This window comes from Xyrauchen texanus, chromosome 31 (genome assembly GCF_025860055.1).
Source record: "Xyrauchen texanus isolate HMW12.3.18 chromosome 31, RBS_HiC_50CHRs, whole genome shotgun sequence".
NCBI classification, from domain to species: Eukaryota; Metazoa; Chordata; class Actinopteri; order Cypriniformes; family Catostomidae; genus Xyrauchen; species Xyrauchen texanus.
In genome coordinates this window covers 29553785-29572081 of record NC_068306.1, presented here as the reverse complement: position 1 = coordinate 29572081, position 18297 = coordinate 29553785, and the positions used below count along the sequence as shown (strand labels likewise).

General features: G+C 36.6%; 1 protein-coding gene across 6 annotated transcripts in view; it reads right to left on the bottom strand.

Moving 5' to 3' along the window:
* Window positions 1-18297, bottom strand: part of LOC127624630 (delta-sarcoglycan-like) — a 430073-nt gene that overhangs the window by 34543 nt on the left and 377233 nt on the right. For all 6 annotated transcript variants that reach the window (XM_052099430.1, XM_052099433.1, XM_052099434.1 and 3 more), the window contains one exon: window positions 8024-8096. In XM_052099430.1, the coding sequence (XP_051955390.1) occupies window positions 8024-8096 (73 nt within the window). The remainder of the gene's footprint in view (window positions 1-8023; window positions 8097-18297) is intronic.

The window sequence follows — 18297 nt, the reverse complement described above, 5'->3', positions numbered from 1 at the left end:
GATTGAACGGCTGGCTCACTGGTGCAATCAAAACAACCTGGAGCTGAACATGCTCAAAACAGTGGCGATGATAGTGGACTTTAGGAGGAACACCCCAACATTGACCACGCTAAACATTCTAAACATCACTGTGGCAGCAGTGGAGTCAGTTCAACCTGCCACAGGCGCTGCTGAAACAGTTCTACTCAGCAGTCACTGAGTCTGTCCTCTGCACTTCAATAACTGTCTGGTTTGGTTCAGTGATGAAATCAGACATCAGAAGACTACAAAGGACAATTCGGACTGCTGAGAGGATTATAGGTTGCCCCCTGTCCTCCCTTTAAGAACTGTATACTTCAAGAGTGAGGAAAAGGGATGGAAAAATCACTCTAGACCCCACTCACTCAAACCACTACCTTTTTCAACAGTTGCCTTCTGGACAGCGCTACAGAGCACTGAGCACCAGAACCATCAGGCACAGAAACCGTTTTTTCCCTATCCATCTCATGAACTGCCTCATTGAGCAATAATTATGAGCAATACACAGCTTAGTCCATTTCTATTAATCCAACATACACTACCTCTTGTGCCATACATTCCCTTGCATCTGTATATAACAGATTTGTATTTGTATATACATATATAGTCTTATTGTGTATTTAGATATATACAGTACTTATCATTTCTATTCACTTTTTATTCGATTTTATTTCTTATTATTTTTTATAATATATTTATAATAAAAATATTTACTTTTTATTTTTTGTGCACTGTAAGATTCTGTCACCAAGACATATTCCTTGTATTTGTAAGCATACTTAGCAATAAAGCTCATTCTGATTCTGATAACAGGTTCAGAAACTCATGGGGGCTCGGGGCAAAAATTTAAAAAAGGGACAAAGATTCCCCTGAAATTCAGAATGTGCAGACAAAAAAATGCCTCCATGAGTTCTTCTGTGCTTTATAACATCTGATTTAACATTCTATTCTAGGCTTAGATAAACATATTATTACATGAAAAATAAGATTACATTTCTCAGAGAAATTGTTTATAAATGTATCAAATTCTTTTTCTTATGATATTACTGTACAATTACATTAATATTATTTGTATTTCTATTGTAATTTTAGGTAAGGTAAGGTGAAAATGCCACTGAAAATCAATTTCAGGGAGCAAATATTGCTCTTAATTGAAAAGTAAATTTCTGAAACTACAATATATCCTATAGATTTTTTTTTTTTTTTTTTTTTTTTTTTTAATCTCATTATTTAATCCCAAAATGTCTTTGCCCACTCTAAACTTTTCTTTTTCTTTTTCTGTTTCAAAATTGCCTTTTTATTTGCAATTCTCAAGGCCTGCACCCCTGAGTCTTCTCTTTACTGTTGTACATGAAACTGGTGTTGAGCAGGTAGAATTCAATGAAGCTGTCAGATGAGGACATGTGAGGCATCTATAATCTTGTTGATAGGCATCAACAAGAGACTCTGATATCATCTTGTTTAGTTGTACCTGGGCCTTCCACATCTCTTTCTGTCCTTGTTAGAGCCAGTTGTCCTTTGTCTTTGAAGACTGTAGTGTACACCTTTGTATTGTCCCAGTTTTTGGCAATTTCAAGCATTGTATAGCCTTCATTGCTCAAAACAAAGATTGACTGATGAGATTCTAGAGAAAGTTGTTTCTTTTTTGCCATTATTGACTAATATTGAATTTAAGACATGCCAGTCTATTGCATACTGTGACAACTCAAAAACAAACACAAAGACAATGTTAAGTTTAATTAAATTAACAAAATAGCTTTCAGCAGTGTTTGATATAATGGCAAGTGATTTTCTAGAACCAAATTAGCAATTTAACATGATTACTCAAGGAGAAGGTGTTGGAGTGATGACTGCTGGAAATGGGGCCTGTCTAGATTTGATCAAAAATGACTTTTTTCAAATAGTGATGGTGCTGTTTTTTACATCAGTAATGTCCTGACTATACTTTGTGATCAGTTGAATGCCACTTTGGTGAATTAATGTACCAATTTCCTTCCAAAACAGCAAAATCTGTACATTATTCCAAACTTTTGGACACCAGTGTGTATATATATATATATAGAGTCACAAATTGCGTCAGGAATGAGGACCCAACAGCAGGAATGTGTAATACAAACTAAATAAGTAATACAAACAGGGAAACAAAACACTCTCAAGGGACAAAACAACTAAAGAAAAAACAAAGACCTTAAAACTGAAAAACTAATTACAAACCGTACAGGAGACAGAGCAGCAAAACACAGACTGAACATAAGAACAAAATGATCAGACAAACACAAGAGGAAAAGGAACACAATATATACAGGTAGGACACATGAGGAACAGGTGAAGACAATTAACATGAGGAGTAAACGAGGGAAAGTGATGGTTGAGGATATCTGTTTTGTTTACCTCTCTTTGCTTTTAGAAATCTGTTGATTTGGTTGAGGTTAAATATTATGGTTTGGGAGATCTACTTTTCACCTTAAGAATCTTGTCTGATTACGACACCATTTCACTAATGTTTACCACCCCCTTGCTGGACATTTCACTTGGGAACTGCTGCCAAAAGTGTAATGAAGTATGTAATTTTGTTTTGCAAAAATGTTGCCATGGTCAGAAAGTTTCATAACTGATTTTATTATTATTTTTTTTTTTTTGGAACTTCATGGAAATGCAACGTGTCAAAACTAAATAGCTTCTATCATAATCAACAAAACAGACTACTCTGGAAACAGCCCCTTTGTAACACATACCACCATTCCACCCAGCCATAATGACAGCTGTCAATATAAAAGCTTCCATTTGAGTATTTCTTTAATTAGAATACATTGTGTTTCAAATTTACAATTCACACTTGATTTTCTTGTTCTGTTAATTACATTGCAGTCTTGTGAATGTAATTACAACATTTAGTAAAGCATTTGAAGGGACGTAATCCAAATCGCACCAACCCTTCCACTCTGCTGTCGGCAGTGGTGGACAGTAACAAAGTATTTTTACTTCTTTACTGTACTTAAGGAAACTTTAACTTTTTCTTCACTACATTCAAAGGCATAATATCTTACTTTTTACTCCAATACATTTAAAAAACTGTGTTGTTTCTCGCTACTTTGAAATTAATAAATAGTGTTAAAATAGACTTGTAACCCAGCAACAAATGTGGTCTTGTGAGAGTTTCTGCAGAACAAGGGTAACCGTTCATGTATAGCATTGCCCAAATCATTAGAGTGCCAAAAGCCATTTTTAAATGTCTTCTGTGACTGTCTAGCAAAATACACAATGACGGTATCGGCTTTCAAGAATTCGCTATCAAACTTGAGTAATAAACTTGTAATATTGGGTAAGTAATTTTTTATATTATATTAATAAAACTGCAACGAATGTACTTGCTTGCTAGCTGTAATCTTATAAATGCACTCTGGCCAATGCAAATTAGTTTGCAGGGTAATACAGGATATATAGAGAGATCTAGATAAAGAGCTGAAAACAGTTTATTAGGCCTATTTCTCTTTATATGTCAAAGAAAATATAACATGAAACCAGATTTTTCTAGCTTTATTGCAATCTACAATCTAATCTGTTTAGCTTCTTCGGTCATTACAAAGATTCAAATTATTAAACATATGTTGAGCTAGCGGGGTATGTTGTCCTACAATTATTTTAACAGTAAAACAATTTAAAGCATAAAATGATTGATAAAATAGCAAATATGTACTAATTGGCAATTTACAAAGACAGAAAAATAATTGTTTGGCCAACATATATATAAATAAATAAATTGTAAACCATTTAAAACACACAATCTGCACTGACCTGACATTTATGAAGAATAGTCATCCTGAGAACACAGGTGAACCTTTTGGTTAATGTCTTCATAATTGGTATCCCTTGCTTTAATGTTTGTCAGTATGGTTTTATAAAATGAATAATCATATAACTCAAATAACCATAATGTACCATTGCATTTACAAAGTTGCATTAGTTTAACATTACTTAACCTTACTAATGTTGTATTGTTTAGTATCAGTGCTGTCATTTTACAATTTGAATTATGGGGACACTAGAAATGTCCTCATAAACCACATTTATAGCATACTACCCTTGTAATTACTAGATTGTAACCTAAACAAAAGTCCTCGTAAATCAATTAAAACTGCCCACACACACACACACACACGTGCACACACACGCACACACACACACACAAACACCTATCATTGGTCTACCTATCATTATGAGGACATCATAGACATAATGATTTTAATACTGTACAAACTATAGATTATATCAACCTAACCCTCAGAAAGAACTTTCTGCATTTTTACATTTTCAATAAAACATAATTTAATATGTTTTTTAAGCTATTTAAATTATGGGGACACTAGAAATGTCATCATAAACCACATTTATAACATAATACCCTTGTAATTACCAGTTTTTAACCTAAATAATTGTCCTTGTAAACCACATAAACACACACACACACACACACACACACACACACACACACACACACACACACACACACACACACACACACACACACAGTGTTAATGTGTTTTTCTTAATAAAACCTATCAAATATCTGTGTGACTGTGACATTAGACCACTCTCTCCTTAAATTTATATGAGCACGATACAGTATATTGAAAAAAAATATATGTATGACTTTATTTCTTCTGTAAACATAGATTTTTGGAAGAATATTTCAGCTCTGTAGGTCCTCACAATGCAAGTAAATGGTGGATAGAACTTTGAAGCTCCAAAACCACTTAAAGGCAGCATAAAAGTAATCCATATGACTCCAGTGGTTTAATCAATGTCTTCAGGAGAGATACGATAGGTGTGGGTAAGAAAAAGATCAATATTTAAGTCCTTGTTTACTATAAATTATCCTCACTGCCTAGACTTAAGCATTGATCTGTTTCTCACTCACACGTATAATATTTCTTCTGAAGAAATGGATGTACCACTGAAGTCATATGGATTACTTTTATGCTGCCTTAATTTGCTCATGGTGCCTCAAAGTTCTGGCCACCATTCACTTGCATTTTATGGACCTACAGACCTGAAATATTTTTCTAAAAATCTTTGTTTGTGTTCTGCAGAAGAAAGAAAGTCATACACATCTGAGATGGCATGAAGTTGAGTAAATGATGAGAGATTCTTCATTTTTGGGTAACTATCCCTTTAACCCTCTGGGATCTGAGGGTGTTTTGGGCCCTGGAGAAGTTTTGACATGCCCTGATATTTGTGCTTTTTTCAGTTGCTTAAAAACACATTAATGCTAAAGTCTGATAACACTGTATTCAGCACAAACTGGGCTACAATAATATGCGAGCAACATGTCTGTATATGTTTGTATTTTTGAGAAAATAACATTTATGCATGGTTTTTGAAAAAACACAATTTTGAAGTCATTGAAAAAAGGCCATATAACACATACTAAACATTTGTCCACAGGCCTTTTGAGAACTCAATCTTGTAGCCTAGATTTTTTACTAAAAATGATGTGAAAACCATCCTGATCACTCATTCATACAAAACAATATACTAATTGAACATTTGTAAGACACTTTTAGTGTTAGAAAGGTCATATGCGAGGAGGCGTAAACTATAATGAATATTAATTGTAATTCACACCTGAGGAGACAAAAGACCCTCCCCTGAGCCTATCAATGAGGAATGTGACAGAAAGAGAATGAATGTGAGGAGACTTAATGATCAAAATCAAGTTTTAACTTAAAAGAAGTAATCTGACTATACATTTTCTTTACATAAAGACTTAACTTAATTTTAGACCTACACTACCGTTTAAAAGAAGTCTCTTCTGCTAACCAAGACTACATTTATTTGATCCAAAATACAGTAAAAACAGTGATATTGTGAACTATTTTTACAATTTAAAAGAACAGTTTTCTATTGACTATATTGTAAAATGAAATTTGTGATCAAAGCAGAATTTTCAGCATCATTATTGCAGTCTTCAGGGTCACATAATCCTTCAGAAATCATTATAATATGCTGATTTTCTAATATGGACATATTTAAAGTGCATTTTACTTGTTTAACCTGAACAGATATTTGCAAGCACAAGCTTTGTTGATGATAATGAGGCAGCATAAACACTAGTTAAACTGTTTCTTTAAACATTCATATTATTTTTCTATAATTTTATAAATTATATTTATATCATACAAGCATACAATTTAAATACCTGCTTTAGCAGAAACAGCATTTAAATGTAACTAAAACTTGCTTATTAGGATATATTTCAAATTTCAATACTCTGAATCCTGGCTGGCAAGTCAGGAAACAGTCCCACTAGTAAAATATGTACATGTTTATATAAAATAGCATGTCAACTAATATGTAAGTAAAACTAAATGACTTACTCTTCTGAAATTGTATCCTGGATCAAGTCTCTCTTCAAAATACAAATGTTCATCGGAGTCCCGCTCTTCTTCTGAGGAAAATTTGAACTCTTCGTCACTTTCCAGGAGTTTTCTCTCTTGTGTATTGTGCAGTCTTTCAAATGCGCAGAAAAGTGAATGAACTTTGTTTTTAAGGCACAGTCGTGGGCGTTCACTATTTGCATTGATCGTCTCAGCACATTACCATTAGAATAGCGCCCTCTGCCCGTGGGTGTGATCACATGATGGATAATTAGCTGAGCCAGGAGAAACTGTACATCACTTTGTTTCATATAGATTACATTGCAGGAGAATATTTGTTTTAAATTTGAATTGTTTATTTAAAAGTAAACATTTTAAGCTTTCTGTAGACATATGTTTCATGTTTGTGTGAAAAGTATTCGTGGAGTTTCAGTTCAATTTTGTGACGTGTTTCAGATATATGCTCACGAACCCAGAGACTGCTGACAGCTCACCCTTTTTATTTTCTTTATTTAAAAAAAGCACAATGTTTGTATTTATTGTGAGTGTACACAAATAAAAGTAGACCCTTTATAGTCATGATGTCTTACACTTATCTGTATGCCCCAAAATGACGGAGTATTTTATGTTGTTTCCGCTGTAATGATGAAATCCAACCGGCGCATCCGTCGACCCCCAGAGGGTTAATAGACCAGTACTTTTTTGTTTTGATACTTGAGTACATTTGAAAGCAAATACTTTTGTACTTTTCCTCAAGTGGAAATTTAAATTTTACTAGAATTATTTTTCATCAGGGTATCTGTACTTTTACTCAACTACAGGATTAGTGTACTTTGTCCACCACTGGCTGTCAGAAACAGTTTACAGTGGTGCTATATAATCTGCTGTCACGCAGATGCATTCGCTAAAAATGTACATTTAGGTATAAGTAGAATTTGCAAAAATGTCATGCTTTATTTCCAACTTTTTGTACCTCATACCAAGGCACATTTAGTGCTAGCTTGAAAGAAATATTTTTTCTTTGATCATTACGCTCCCTATGCAGCTCGCTAGCATGCAGTCTTCTCCAGCTGTACTTTTGTGAAGTGTTTGCTGTTAATGTTATGGTTATAATGTTAGCAGATGTGGATCTATAAACAGTATATTTCAGAGCAATCAGAAAAAAAGCTGCTTTAGGAAGAAACTAAAATGTTTTGCCCTAATAATAGTTTATAATTTTGTTGGTTTAAGATGGTCTCCAGGTTGGTCTGGTTTGCTGATTTTAAAAGGGTTTTAGGCATTTGTCAGCTGGACAAGCTGAGTCACCAGCTAAACCAATTGAAAACCATCTTGGCAAGACTAAGAGACCATCTAAATTATGACACCTGACATCTTCCAAGATTGTTTTTTGGCCATGCAGTTCTGTTGGCTGGTTTTAAAAGGTTTTTGGACATGTTTCTGCTCATGCTAAGTTCAGGCTGAAAAACCAGCTGGCAGACCAGCTAAACCAGCCAAGCACCAGCTTGCCAAGGGCAGGAGACCAGCTAAAGATTACCTTAAACCAGCTTAAACCACCTTAGGCTGGATGTTTTAAGCAGGGCATTGAGTCTAGATGCACAATGTGAATGTTTAATAGTAAATTATCTTACCGCAGCTCTTTAGAGGGCTCGGCCCTCACTTGTGGTGTCTCCACGGAGTTACTGAACACTGCTCCCTCCGCTCCTGCAAGCACAAAGCAAACCAGAAAATGCCATCAGCCATGCTTCGTAAGTAGCTGCGGCCCTCATGCTATAATCAATGGACATAATCTCAGAAGTTACAGTATTGATTCATATGGTATAAATTTGTAATTGCAGACATGGCTTAAAGTCGAGTTACAAAAACCTTTTCACTAGGCTTTGCTAAAGCAACTGAAGCAGTCATGGGTTTCAACTTGCAGCCTCAGATCAGATCTGTAGTCTTGAGTGAGGGTTGTGGAGAAGCTATCTTCACAATAATGACTAAAGAAACACATTTTCCATGAGCACTTTACTATACACTCATTAAAAAAAAAAAATGTGTCTCTGTCTAGTACTTTTCCAATACAAATGAAACTTTGTACTGCAGCACTTATCATGTTACTGTCTCCTTGATGATGAATTGCTTTTGTTGTATCCTTCCTAATTTTGTAAGATGCTTTGGATAAAAGTGTCTGCTAAATTAATAAATAAAAATGTTTTTGTTGGAATACAAAGTGATAATTGAAACCAAACTGTAGTGAAGTCAGGTAGACCAGCATTTCCCAATCCTGGTCCTGGAGTAAATCACAAATGTTGGATGTCTCCCTAATCTTTAACACATCTTTTCATCTCATCAGCTCATTAGTATCATACTGTATATGGCCATATCTGAACATAAATATAAATATATAATGAAAGATTATACGGACGATGCCATCACCACAACGCTCCATCTGGCCCTCACCCACCTAGACAATAAGGACTCATACGTTCGAATGCTGTTCATAGATTTCAGCTCAGCATTCAACACAATCATTCCCCAGCACCTGATTGGAAAGCTGAACCTGCTGGGCCTGGACACCTCCCTCTGCAACTGGATCCTGGACTTCCTGACTGGGAGACCTCAGTCAGTCCGGATCGGGAACAGCATCTCCACCACCACCACACTGAGCACTGGGGCCCCCAGGGCTGTGTGCTCAGTCCACTGCTGTTCACTCTGCTGACTCACGACTGTGCAGCAATGCACAGCTCGAATCACATCATCAAGTTCGCCGATGACACGACCGTGGTGGGTCTCATCAGCAAGAACAACGAGTCAGCATACAGAGAGGAGGTGCAGCGGCTGACGAACTGGTGTAGAGCCAACAACCTGTCCCTGAATGTCGACAAAACAAAAGAAATGGTTGTTGACTTAAGGAGAGCACAAGGTGAACACACTCCGTTGAACATCGACGGCTCCTCTGTGGAGATCGTCAAGAGCACCAAATTCCTTGGTGTTCACCTGGCGGAGAACCTCACCTGGTCCCTCAACACCAGCTCTATCACCAAGAAAGCCCAGCAGCGTCTCTACTTTCTTCGAAGGCTGAGGAAAGCACATCTCCCAACCCCCATCCTCACTACATTCTATAGAGGGACTATTGAGAGCATCCTGAGCAGCTGCATCACTGCCTGGTTTGGGACTTGCACCGTTTCGGACCGCAAAGCCCTGCAGAGGATAGTGAGGACAGCTGAGAAGATCATTGGGGTCTCGCTTCCCTCCATCAAAGACATTTACAAAAAACACTGTATCTGCAAAGCAACCAGCATTGTGGACGACCCCACACACCCCTCACACAAACTCTTTACCCTCCTCCCGTCTGGCAAGAGGTACCGAAGCATTCGGGCCCTCACGGCCAGACTGTGTAACAGCTTCTTCCCCAAGCCATCAGACTCCTCAATACTCAGAGACTGGTTTGACACACACGTGTCCTGAGTTGCACTTTAATTACTGTCACTTTATAACTGTCTGCTACCTCAATAACTGCTATGTGCATAGAACATTATCTCATAGTATGTTATGTTTACATTTTTAGAAACTGTCATCTTTTTGCACTACTGAGTACTGGTCGGCGCTGCACTGTCTATTGTCCTGTTCATTGTCAGTAATTTGTTGTACTGTCCTGTACTTTTTGCACATGTTTGCACGTGCACTTTATATAGGTATATATAGGTAGTTTATATAGGTATTTTATTTCGTTGTGTAGTCTCATGTGGTCCTATGTTGGTCCTTTGTTGTTTTATGTAGCACCATGGTCCTGGAGGAACGTTGTCTCGTTTTGCTGTGTACTGTACTAACTGTATATGGTTGAAACGACAATAAAAACCACTTGACTTGACTTGAAGATCATATGATGCACATATTCAAATTGCACTAGTATTTAGGAAAATGTGTGACATATATGAAAATGGCTATTTTGTAGTAGCCTATTTGGTATTTTGTACAGGTATTTGTCTTTTTATTCGACAACCATTATGAACATATATTTAATGTGTATTTTGAATATCAGGATTAAATTGTATTGTTGAACAAACACAATGCTCTCAGTCAATCCAAAATGTTATTGAACCTCAAACCTGAATGTTTAACACAGGAAAGTGAGTTTTGTCTTTCTCTGGGGTGCACAATTATTAGTCAACCTAATTACAAAAATAATTTCGCCCAACTCACTTGTTTATTCTCAATTTTTAGAGTAACGCAACACATAAGTAACACAAAATGACAATTAAATAAAACATTTTGGACATTAAAAAATATTCAGTGACTAATATAGCCAACCTTCTTTTCAATAACTGCCATGAGCCTTCCATCCATGGAGTCTGTCAGTTTTTTTTTTATCTGTTCACGATCAACTTTCACTGAAGCAGCAACAACAGACTCCCAAATGCGGTTCAAATAGGTGTTTTGTCTTCCCTCACTGTAAATCTCACATTTAAATAGGATTTAAGTCAGGTGAGGAAGGGGTCCAAGTAAATATTTGGGCATCTTTGAGACCCTTACTGGCTAGCCAATCAGTGGAGTACTTGGATGCATGTGACAGAGCATTGTCCTGCATAAAGATCATGGCCGTCTTGAATGCTGAGGACTTCTTCCTGTACCGCTGCTTGAAGAAAGTACTCTACAGAAACTGGCAGTAGGTTTGGGAGGTGAGTTTTGGTCCATCTTCTATTATACTGAACTCTATTATACTTATCTGTTATACTTATTTATTTTATTATACATTTTTATACACAACTTACAATCATATTTTTATTAAACTACACAATTATGGCTCTTAAGACTTTATAGGTATAACATACTTTTTCAGTTAAAGCATGATTTTCTGTAAAGGTGCTTTGAAACAATGTGTGCTGTGAAAAGTGCAATCCAGATTAAAATGACTTAACTTGATATATCAGACTTCGATATAGGTTTGTGGGCTGTATTCAGAGATAGAAAGACATCAAAGCATGTCCAAGCCCAATATTAAATAACATCCTGTCAGTGTACACTGGCAGCCAAAAGTTTGGAATAATGTACTGATTTAGCTGTTTCAGAAGGAAATTGGTACTTTAATTCACCAATGTGGCATTCAACTGATCACTAAGTATAGTCAGGACATTACTGATGTAAAAAAGCACCATAACTATTTGAAAAAGTCATTTTTGATCAAATCTAGACAGGCCCCATTTCCAGCAGCCATCACTCCAACACCTTATCCTGCGTAATCAGAAGAAAGTACACTACAGAAACTGGCAGTAGGTTTGGGAGTTGAGTCCATCTTCAACGCGAAAAGGTCCAACAACCTCATTCTTTATGTTAGCAGCCCACACCAGTACCCCTCCTCCACCTTGATGACGCCTGACTCGAAGTGGTGCCCTGTGTCCATTAGTGATCCAGCTAAGGGCCCATCCATCTGGTCCATCAAGAGTCACTCTCAATTCATCGGTCCATAAAACCTTTGAAAAATCTGTCTTCAGGTATTTATTTACCCAATCTTGATGCTTCAACTTGTGAATCTTATTCAGTAGTGGTTGTGTTTCAGCCTTCTTTACCTTGGCCATGTCTCTGAGCACTTGACACCTTTTACTTCTGGTTACTCCAGATAGGTTGCAGTTCTGGAATATGGTGGCACTGGAGGATATGGGTTCCTGGTAGCTTCACATTTGCAACAAAACGTTTGATTTTCCAGTGGTCACGCATCAATTGTTTAGCTGTAATATATAGACTATCAATTAATTGCCAAAAAAAGCCCACATCAACCAACTAACAAAGGACAATGCATCTATGTGAACTTCTGCAGTTAATCCAGGATGGACTTCAAAGACATTAGTCATTAATCTTACAGTTCATACAAAATCTACATTTAAACATTAACCTTTAACACTTACTTAGTTTACTAATTTTAAACCATGACTTGCTCTACATACAAAAAAGTAATATTGGCATTATATTCATGTTGTTTACTCATGCCGCAGTCGCCTTGCCACAGTCACTTTCGGCTTGCTCATTGGGGTTCTAAATAAAATGATTGTATACTTATTTACTTTATTATTTATTTTTATACACAACTTACAATCTTATTCTTATCAAACTACATTTTGTCGAATTTTGTGCTAGAAAATCACTTGCCATTATATCAAACACTGCTGAATGTTATTTGGTTTGTTAAATTAAGCTTAACATTGTCTTTGTGTTTGAGTTGCCACAGTATGCAATAGACTGGCAAAAAATAAACAACTTTCTCTAGAAACTTGTTTAATAGTAAATTACAGTAAAAACAGTCAATTACTGTTTTGAGGAATGAAGGCTATACAATGCTTGAAATTGCCAAAACATGGAAGAAAGATATGTGAAAGGACAGATGTACAACTAAATAAGATGTAACCAGGTGAAATTAAGACAATATTTCAATTGTGAAGCTGTCTATAATTATGCTTGGTCATCCAAAGTTTACAGAGTGCTAGAGGTTCAAGGGTCCACGTACACTGTAGAGCCTGTTGAAGGAGATCTTACCTCAGATCCTGCAATAATCCAGTTCCAGTACCCATGCCAAGGAGTCGAAAACCCTGTATGAACGAGGTACCCATTTCAGTTCCTGAGTCAGAAATGCCCTCACTGGAGGCAGAATGTGATCTGGTGGAGGAAGTTCAATGTTCCTGGAAGGAGCTGACAGTAACCCCAGCCTCTGAGGAGCCCGAACAGCCATTGCCTGAATTTGGAGATTGTTCAGGAAGAGGAAGTGGAAGGGAGGAGTGTTTTTCAAAGCCACCAAGTCAGAAGGTACTTGGTGATGCTCTGATAGTGAAACTATTAACTGTCGAGCCAGAAACAGAAAGTGTCCACTTACCTGCTGAAAGTCTGGCAGTGAGGCATATTCCTACTCCTAGAGAAGGGAGGAAGGGGGGTGCGAAGTCAGAAGTGCCTTGTCCTGTGCCATGTAATACTCAGAGATCAAATGGAGGAGTACACCATAACCCAAACAGATTGCCTAGGTCTGCTTGCAATGAAGTGTCCTTTAGTCCTGATGTGTTTTCCCAGGTGTTAGCTTCAAGGGGGGCTAGATGATTAGTGTTGGTAGTCACCGAGGACGTTGACTATTAGCAGGGGAGAGTGTAACCAGGTGAAAAACAAGACAATATTTAAATTGTGAAGCTGCCTATTAAAGCCTTTAATTAAGTGTATAGTCCATATGGTGTGCACAGATGTCCTTCTCTTCTAGTGATAAAATGTTACGATGGTCATTTAAGAAACAGGAATGTGAGTTACTCTTTCTGGCCAGGAGTGTGGCGAGAGTTTATATGCGATCAGCACAATGTGCTAAGTGGTTCAGGTGGTGCTTATGCAGTGAGAATTATAATGTTAAAAGTTGCTAAAACAATAATATAGTTAGAAATATGTACTTGTAGTGACATATACACTTTTTCACAGTGTGTTTGTGACACGGATGGCTGTGGGTCTCGCCGATTGAAACCGATTTCAGTTGGTACGCTTCTCCTCGTGTTAGAGCAAATCTCATTATTTCTAAAAGAGTGTAAGTGTTGATGAAATATCAATATTTAAGTGACGCTGAAAACATTTTGTGCACAATCATATGTAGAGTAGGGTGTTTAAGTGTATTTGATCAAGAGGGGAGAAAAACGTGCCCTATAGGCCCTTTGTGTGTATTTCCGAGCAGCAATGAAGCATCAGAGTGAGTTTAATTTACTTGTATTTGTTATAAAAGTGTTTGTGTTAATTCAAAAGTGTATTTTCATAAAATGAATGGAGTAAAAAAGTTTTTGTATTTTGTTTTCAACTGAACACAGAGAGATTGGGGTTCATCAAATGCTGTGTGTCAGTGTGTACATGTGCCAGAGTGATGATGAACAGTAAGTTTCATTTCTTTAATAATTTACAAAGTGGCACTAGCGTGTTTATTCACTACTGTGTGTGTTTAAATAGCAAAATGTGTATAGTGGTCAAAATGTATTAATTGGAACAGAAACAATGTAAAGCATGAGTGTATATTTCTTTTTGATTTATATTTTTGGTTGAATTGAAGCAGCCTTATGTGGTATGCCATGCATACAAATCTTATATTTGTTAATGTATGTTTTCTTTCAGATAAGAGGCTGCTAATATTGTCTATGCGGACAGTTGTCTATTCCGTCTTTATTCATTTGTTGTTTGTACAAAACCACTCTCAATTCTGTAAATCAATATAAAATTATTTTTCCTGACTGAGTTTAAAATTCCTCAAATACTGCTTAATTAATGCTGCACTGTTACTAGTGCAGTCTATAATAAAACAACCACAATGTATAATAATTTGATCCTGTGTCCTGTCATTGCCATGTATTCACATTACCAGGCCACAAAGAGTATAAGAATGAGTCTCACTTGTCCTCAGCTGACAGCTTCATTGAATTCTACCCCCTCCACTCTTTACAACAGTAAAGAGAAGACTCAGGGGTGCGGGCCTTATGGGAAGAATTACAAAGAAAATGCCACTTTTGAAACAGAAAAACAAAAAGAAAAGGTTAGAGTGGGCAAAGAAACAGACATTGGACAACAGATAATTGGAAAAGAATGTTATGATCTTAACCCGATTGAGGTTTTGTGGGATCAGCTAGACTGTAAATGCATCAGAAGAGCCCGACAAGACAGCCACATATATGGCAAGTGCTACAGGAAGTGTTGGGTAAAATGTTACCTGAGTATCTGGACTAACTGACATTTTATTTATGAGAACTCTTTTAATTAGTTTAAAATGTTCTGAATTTTTTTTCAAATTATAATAGCAATTTTTCACGTTATTAATGTCCTGGCTATACATTATGATCAGTTGAATGCCACTTTACTGAATAAAAGTACCAAATTATTTCCATAAGAGCAAACAGTGCATTTTTATCATTCTTTTTAAAACACTACACACCACTGTGAACAAGCTTCTCTCATATTCTCTTGAATCACTCAGTGACGTCAAGATTTTGACTGAAAAATTGCTTAAATTTCATGCTCTCTCACCAAAACATAATTTCTTTTAGACACACAAGTCATATAGACTACTTTTATAACTCTTCGGGTCCTATTTTAAGAGCATTAGTGCTAAGCACAGTGCTATGCCATAAGACATAAGCATGAAGTCAGAGGGCATGGCCTTGAAGTTTTGGTATTTTCGAACAAGCATGCGCTAGGTCTAGGCACAAGTGGGCTTGGTGTGTAATGGGCTTTATCAAGTACAATTTAATTCTGAGGTTCTTCTCGGGTTTTTGCTGTGTCCGTGTCCTATTATATAGTTCCCTTAAGCACCAGAAATATATACAACGACAGCACATTCATAAGAAGTTGGTGGTGTAAATGGACTGTATGCAGTAATTTAGAATAATAGAAACATGGACACATTCCTTTTATATCTTTAGAAAAATTCTCGTCAGGATTTGGATGCTCTGTTTAATAATTGGGAAAATGAATATTATAAATAATTTTCATCTTTTGACACACAAATCATGGCTAGTATTAACAGTAATTGTATCGGCATGCTTCTAGCATTTGATTTTTAACAATTAAAAAATTAAATAAATAAATAAAAATGGTCAAAAAATTATAACAATATACCAAATCCAAAAATGTTTCCCTCTCCAACTTCTTTCACTGGCACTTTTTTCAGAGACTTAAAAAATCACTCTGTGACAACATGGAAAATACTTATATTTACAATTGTTAATATAGACATAATAATAATAATTTAAAAATAAATCATGACTTCAAGAAAGTAAAACATTTCGTTTCATAAAACGGCAGTTACCAGGTACGTAATTTGATGTTCCACAAAATTTTCCAAGTTTGGACATGAACTTTATTACAACTGCAAATGCAAGAACTGAGCTTGGGCTTTGCACTAAAAACAGACCTACTTCTTAAATGTCTAAGTGCAATGACCTATTGTCAGGAAAATAGCAAATGGTGCTTTGCAGCACTTCATTTACATACAATACATCCACAGTTTGCGCACCTACACCAACAGTTAGCACTCCCACACACCCCCACTTGCGCTTTCTACGAAAATGAATTAGCACTCTCACAAAAATTGCATAAGAAATAGCTCACAGTTGTTGCACATTGTACTGTGCTTTGCGCACTAATGAAAATAAAGCCCTGGAAGTTATATGTGTTGACTTGAGGGAGAGTAAATTATCATAGAATTCTATGCAATTTTTATTACTTTAAACATTATAGTCCCAAATATATGTTCTTTCTTGTCTCTTACTCTCACTTGATTTTGTTCTAGATCATTACACATGACCAGCCGCAAGCAACCTATTTACACTTAGAAAACTCCTGATGGTACTATAACAATGCAAAAAGCACTTCCCAATTAGCTTGAAGTGAAAATCAGTCCTCATTTCCTGTTTAATTAATTAATTGCTCGATCATACAGAACATCTCAGGTTTTTAAATCTCTTTCTCAACGGCAGTGATGACAGCCATCTCATCAGCAAGATCTTGCGCTCTTCACTTTAAATTACGTACACCACTTAAAGCGTGATTGCGTCACTCAAGGCCATCTAGAAGGTCTGGAATGGGATATATCCTAAAGAACACAACCACCAAGAACAAATAAATCAATCTGTTTGGCTGATGAATCTGACAATCTGACTTTAGAAATCCTATTCACTGCAGTGTTGAGGGATTCTGCGGAAATTCTGAAGGCCTGTCGGGGTGTAGCTCAGACTCACACGCTGCTTCGGCTAAAAGCATGGCTTCATGCATGTGATTTGTGAAACAGCTGTCACACTTAACTTGTAAGTATTGAGGAATGAATTCTGATTGGATAAACCTTTTGTTTTTTGCTATTTGTTTGTAGATGAATTAGGAGTGGAAAGCGATTGAAAATACATTGTATAATACAAAATTTTGCCTTTGCAGATATTGATTAAATGGGCAAAGAGGCTGCAAAGCAGCTGCCTTAGGTTTTGGACAAGTCATAGACTGTTCTAAAATACATAAATGGCAAAATACAGGTGCAGTACAGAGCATGTGAGCAGAGCAGTGTTAATTCCACCTGAGCAGAGGGCACCTTTTCTGCTCCACCCGCTCAGGCAGCTCAGTGCCGCTCACTCAACCCAGAATGCGCTTCATGATATGCTGGTTTGGAAATCTGCTAAATAAGCAATAGGCCTGAGGTTATGGTGCTCTAACATTGTTTTAGTGAAGTTGTAAACCTTATAGCCTATATAAATGCAAAGTATAAATCAAAGTTAAGAACGAGGAAATGTAAATGGAGTGTGGAGAGACTGTGAGAATTAGCAAATATTCCTTTTGGAATCATTCTACGCTTCACATTGCCAAAAAGCAAGAGGCTGTGCTACGCTCCATCGAACATAGTAGTGCAGCAAAAGCTGAGCTAGTAGGCTGCACTACTATTCGATAATAAATTAATAATCTTTTTGTTTTGCCATCATGTCAATGCAGCTGCCAGCTAGATGCAGGCCCGGTTCGGCAGGGTTGTGAACGTTAGAGCACACTCAATTGAATATGTAAGCTTAATAATACTGTATATTGGCAAAGCATTTTTCCTTGAATCCTGGTGAACACACAAAAAATCCCTGCATCAAAATCAATAAACATGTATGATCTTGCAGATCAGTGCATCCTAATATGCAGGCAGAGCATTCTGCTTTCATGTCTCTGTTGTACAGTTGTGCATTTGATTGGTAAAGATTTCCGCTCTCGCTTAGAGAATTTCCAAGCTGAATTGTCTCACTTAATCGACCGCCTGTTGCTTTCATTTTCTGCTTTGGGATCAAGTGGCACATAACTGCTGGTCAGTTTCCCAAAGCCAAATCCACACCTTAACAATAAGTGAAAAGTCCAGATTCACTTTATGCTGCATTAAGAATATTAAGTAAAAACAAAGGGGGCA